Source organism: Otolemur garnettii, unplaced genomic scaffold (genome assembly GCF_000181295.1).
Source record: "Otolemur garnettii isolate 467f Iridium unplaced genomic scaffold, OtoGar3 scaffold00023, whole genome shotgun sequence".
In the NCBI taxonomy this organism is placed as follows: Eukaryota; Metazoa; Chordata; class Mammalia; order Primates; family Galagidae; genus Otolemur; species Otolemur garnettii.
This window is the reverse complement of record NW_003852418.1, coordinates 6,803,616-6,809,372: the sequence shown is the minus strand read 5'-3', so window position 1 is coordinate 6,809,372 and position 5,757 is coordinate 6,803,616. Positions and strand designations below refer to the sequence as shown.

Below are 5,757 nucleotides of genomic sequence, written 5' to 3'. Positions count from 1 at the left end.
ATGCCACAACAGTACTAAAGCTTTTGCTACTCAAATGAAAAAGTAATCCCATGATTGGTCTGAGAGTCAAATGACATTTAAAGAAACTGTTCACCTAGGGAGAATTCTGCAAGGCTTGGGCAAAATGCTGCTTATTGCCCTATTTCTGAAAACAAAACAAAACACAGTATCAGGTAACCTGAAAGGCTAATAAGCCACCTGAGACACGTGACTCCTTAGGAAACAGGGTGGAATATGAGAGATTTAAAGCCGCCTTTGCCAAGAGCAAATATGAAACTCAAGGTGTGAAGCTGGAGTGGCACTTCTGTTTCTGCAGATTTTATCCAGCCTCTCTCTAGGAAGGTAGGATTCTAGGAAGAGGCATGGTTTTCCAAAATTCTGGGTAGGGATGTAGGGAAAGAAGAGAAAGAAAACTTGCATGTTCCTCAGCTATAGATTGATTTGGAAGCTTTAGGTACCAATTCATTCAGACCTAAATCTAAAAACCCCAGTAAAAGGGTGAAGGAAAGCCTCTAGAAAGATAAGAGTACAGTGTTGCTGTGGCAAGTAAAGCCAATCAGGTGCCAGGGCAGAGAGTTGACAGTACAATGATCCAGGGGTGTGAAGTGTATTCCAAGGATACACAGCCAGGTAAACTGGAACTTCTAATTTGTGATCTCTTTGCTTCCCAATACCCAATACCTCATTACCTTGAATTCAGGGAATAGTGAATTTTTAGGTGTTTTGTGCAATGGGCCAAAACCCTGTCCTGAAGGAAAACAGACCTAGTTCTAGAGGTTTACTTGTTTGCTACACCTGGGGGCTGGCGCCACTAAGACTCACCAAGTGCTCCTGTTGGACATTCCTCACCCTGCTGGGGCAGCTTCAAACCAACACCCTGGTGAAGTCACAGGGAGACTGTCTTAATTTTCACCCAAGGAGGTCCTGGTTTCACAGCTTGGCTCAAACTTCCTGAGGTCTCAGAACTATTTGATCTCTCTTTGGAGCTGAACCAAAGCACACAGCAGCTCCACGAGGCAGACAAACCTGCTCTGAGTCCGTTCAGAAGCTGAAAGGAAGAGCTGCTTCCTGGTCCAACTGGAAAGGCTTGGGAAATGGGTTTTTCTGGTCTTCGAAGTATTTTTCTTTTTCTTTTCTTTCTTTTTTTTTTTTTTTTTTTTTTTGGTCTCACACTGTCATCTGGGTTTGAGTGCAGTGGTATCATCATAGCTTACTGCAACTTCCCTAGGTTCAAGCAATCCTCCTGCCTCAGCCTCCGGGAGCAGCTGGGACAAGAAGCATGAGCCACTTTACCCAGCCTGGGATATTTCCTTAGGTGAGCTTGGCCATTCTTTTTTTTTTGGCCAGGGCTAGGTTTGAACTCGCCACCTCTCTGGCATATGGGGCCCGCGCCCTACTCTTTTGAGCCACAGGGAATGCCCAGAGCTTGGCCATTCTTATGTTAAGTCTTGTAGACAAAAATGACTGGCCAGGAATGCAATGTAGAATTTAAACCTCAGGAACTTGGTGGATCTGAGTGATTCATTCTTCTCTTTGCCTAGTTTGTTTATTATTTGTTTTTTCTCTCTCTTCCCTCTTGGGATCTCTAACCAGTTCTCCCATCCAGACCTTTGGGTCCTAAATGCTCTACTTTAGCCATCCCACTTGCCCTGCTAGGACTTCTCAGCAATGCTGGTCACATCATTAGATGGAACTAGAGGCAGTGAGGGATACACATTTTGGCACTTCCTGCTCAGCAGCGAGGACCCTAGAGGATCCAGGGTTATTATCTATGGTGAAAAGAGCTTTCTCTAGAATTGGCTTACTCAATGAGGTAAGTAAATTAATTTCTACCAACAGTGTCTCCATTTCTAAAAGTGCAATAAGGATGAACAGCGTAGTAACAACAGACTGGCCTTGAATTTTAGAGTACTGTTGTCTTGCTAGTTGAGCTATCTGCCTTGCCTCCTTAAGTCTAAAAATGCATGGAGAAGGTACACGTACAACATGTAGTACTTGTCACAATTTAACACCATAATCACATAGAGTAAATATCAAAGGAAACAGGGTGCTAGCCATCATATGAACCACCTAATTTGATGCTTGGGCTAGGGCTGAAATCTTGGCTGGGAAGATCTAAAGTGCCGAAATGCAGAGATGATGTTCAGCCGGCTGGTCCACCCAGGCCAGAGAGAGAAACTCACGTGGGTCTAGGAGGGCGGAGGCCTCACCCAGAAGTGACCCAGCAATCCAGAAACCAGAATCCCAAGTAATGTAACCACTATAGTCAAGTTTATAATATACTACCAGAGTCTCAGGGATGGAAAGGTTCATTCAAGATCATGGTCATCTCACCTGGCCTCACAAAAGCCACCTTTTAAAAGTTTAACCATCACTACTCAAAGGATATTGGTATCAGTGAGTTCCAGGAATACACACAGTAGTTTCTTTGCAGTCAAGGCCAAATGGTGACACATTCTTCGTGGAAAGGCCTATGTGTACCATACAAAAACAGGAATCCAACTACTTGTATCTAGATAGTCATTTTTCCAGACAGAAAATCTAACGTTCAGTAACTAAACCAAATCCCAGAACCTTAGCAGCCAGACAGGACCTAGACGTTATCTCACCCACCTCATTTTATATATTTTCAAGAAAGCTGAGGCCCACAGAGGTTTTGTCCATAGTTGCATGCCTGTGGTCCAGGTCTCTGATTCCCAGGCTGAATTCTTTTAGCTACATACACCTGGAATCCAGTATTTTAGATTGAGTAAGATCATATACTTCTAAGACCCTGTATGATTCTATTGAGAACCAGGGCTAAGGCTTTCTGGGTTTGGAAAAACTTAAGTTTCTATTGCAAGATTCAACCAATGAACCCCAGAGGTGCTTTGAAGTCTCAGGCTTCCAAATTTGATCAGGAAGTGCTGCTGATGTCCTGATGCTGTGCTGATGTCCAGTTAAGGTGCTTTCCAAACCTAGTAATAGCAGCTGGGGCCTCAAACATGAAGTTTCTTAATGAGTAACAGAGGTCGGTGGTCAGGGTTTACGTAAAAGACAAACTCCCAAAGCCAACATTAGGCCACCTTGCAGGCTTAGCCCAAATGTTTCATAGGAGCACAGCTGACTGGCCAATCAGGTGGTTTTCTTGAAAATGGGACCAAAGTGACTTTGTTCCTGATTTTTCCTGCTTCCAAGATACATAAAAACAGATTTTTAAGGAACCCAGATTCAGCTTCCTGATTAATAGTTACAAACTGGGATTCCAAATGTTTGGAAATCACTGGGGACATTTTCCATGTCTTCTATGGAATAATTCAAGTAACCCATGACTGGCTAACCTTCAAATCTCGAGGGCTGTTCCTCCATGCTGCAGTTTAATTACAAGGCACAAGACCGAATCCTTGGCACCTTAAGTTCTCCTTGTGCCTCTCCAAAGAAAAAAGGACTTAAAGATGGTGACACAGGGGACTACCTAGTAACAGGAATACAGCTGTGATTTAACAGCTCGCATGGAGTCATCACACTGTGCATCTGAGGTCAGTCCCTCAGGCAGCAGCGCCTGGCCCAGGATGCTGTCGCAGGCAGGAGCAGGCTGGCAGAACTCTTTGACAAAGTCATCTTCTGAGGCCAGCAGTACTGCATTCCAGGTGGCAGTGTCCAGCTCTCCAGCTGTGCCCCCATACTCTTTGGGGAGAATGCTTCTTGGAAGGTTTGTGTGGAGAGAGTTCAAGTCAGACCCATGGAGGAAGAACTGAAGGGGAATGAAAACACACATGTCCTTAGGTTAAGCAGTAATGCAGAAATCTTCATGGTAGCTGCTCAAATAAATGTCTATTGAATGAAGAAAGGAAAGGTTAATGGCAACTCTACTCTTCCAGTTTCTCAGCCCAGAAAGCTTAGAACATCCTTAATTCTCTTTTCCTTATACCACACATCCTGTTAGTGGGACCAGCGAGATGTATATCCAAGATCCAACCACTTTGCAGCTACCCTAATGGTACCAAGCCACCATCACTTCTCACTTGGATTCCCATAGCAGCCACCTACCTGGTCTCCCTGCTCCTTGGCCCTCTGCAAACTAAACTCTCAATGCAAGTCAGATCATGTCAGATCATTCCTATATTTATAAACTTCCACCTCACAGATTAAAAGCCAAAGTCTGTATATACAATGGTGACAGAGTTAAATGTAGGGACCCACCCAAGTAGAGTGGACCTGCCCAAATAGACTAACCTCCACCGTTCCAATGGATGTCCTACCTAAGAAAGGTGAATGGACCAACCCCCCACCCTTCCGACCTTTATTATTATTATTATTTTCTTGAGACAGAGTCTCATTGTGTCGCCCTTGGTAGAGTGCTGTGGCATCACAGCTCAAAGTAACCTCAAACTCTTGGGTTTAAGCGATTCTCTTGCCTTAGCCTCCCAAGTAGCTAGGACTACAGGCACCTGCCACAACACCTACAACACCCAGCTATTTTTTGGTTGTAGTTGTCATTGTTGTTTGGCAGGCCTGGGCTGGATTCAAACCCATTAGCTCAGGTGTATGTGGCTGGTGCCCTAGCTGTTGAGCTATAGGCACTGAGCCAATTAATTAATTAATTAATATTTGAGACAGGATCTCAAGCTATTGCCCTTCGTAGAGTGCTGTGGCATCACAGCTCACAGCAACCTCAAACTCATGGGCTCAAGCGATTCTCTTGCTTCAGCCTCCTGAGTAGCTGGGGATTCTCTTGCCTCAGCCTCCCAAGTGGCTGTGACTACAGGCGCCTGCCAGAATGCCTGGCTATTTTGTTGTTGTTGTTGCAGTCTGGCCAGGGTTGGGTTTGAACCTGCCACCCTCGGTATATGGGGCCAGCGCTGTGTCCACTGAGCCACAGGTGCCACCCCCAGTAAATAGCATTTTTAAACCCAAAGATTCTGTAGTTCAGAAATGACCATTAAAGGCCAGGTGTAGTGGCTCATGCCTATATTCCCAGCACTTGGGGAAGCCAAGGCAAGAGGACAAAAATCCTTGCTCTGCTCTCTCCACTGGCGAACATTCTTATTAATTTCATCTTTCCCTCACAAAAAGATTGTTCATTTATTTTATCTGTAACACTGTACTTTCCAACTAAGTATTGGGCAAAAATAATTAAGTATTAGATGTCACAAATAATCGCTTTTCGGTCTTTTGGCTAAGATCAAGTGTAGATGTCACAAATAAATCAAGGGAGGAAAAAATATTAAAGTCTCTGAAGTCAATAGGGAGATCACTTACTCTGTTTGCTATTTTCTCCTTCAGAAATGGTTTTATGATGGCAAAAATGCCTTTAAATATTCGAGGTTCATTCACTACATGCACTGCTTTTATCCGAATGGGGAAACCATCCTGTGGAAGGAAGGCAAAGGGATGTCAGAATATCTGGAGGACCTTTATGCACCTGCCTTCCCGGTTAAATCTTCATTTGAAGCCCCAACATTGGTCTGACCTGATCCTCATAGCCTCCTCAAAGACAGCCCAAGTGGAGGTTCAACTGGAAGACCAACCTGACCCAAAACCAGGTTAGAAGAGAAGAAGGCCAACAGGAGGGGAGCAAACCATTATTAAATACTGTGCAGATGCAGAAGGAACTTTATGGTCCCAGTGACTCGTGTGCTTCGATGCCCCACATGAGGTGTGAAGCATCGGACCAAAACACAGACCAACCCCCATGTCCCCAGGTCTACAGAGGCCAGGAGGGGCTCCAGCAACGTGGGCAGAAGCACAGTTTCTCAGTTTTTTTTTTTTTTTTTT

General features: G+C 44.6%; 1 protein-coding gene across 4 annotated transcripts in view; it reads right to left on the bottom strand.

The window, feature by feature from the left end:
• Positions 1 to 1,527: 1,527 nt before the first annotated feature.
• TTPAL (alpha tocopherol transfer protein like) overlaps positions 1,528 to 5,757 on the bottom strand; it is a 35,309-nt gene continuing 31,079 nt past the window's right edge. For all 4 annotated transcript variants that reach the window (XM_023512040.1, XM_023512038.1, XM_023512039.1 and 1 more), the window contains exons 4-5: positions 5,242 to 5,352; positions 1,528 to 3,733 (exon numbers count right to left, since the gene is read on the bottom strand). In XM_023512040.1, coding sequence (XP_023367808.1) covers positions 3,455 to 3,733; positions 5,242 to 5,352 — 390 coding nt within the window. In that variant the 3' untranslated portion in view covers positions 1,528 to 3,454. The remainder of the gene's footprint in view (positions 3,734 to 5,241; positions 5,353 to 5,757) is intronic.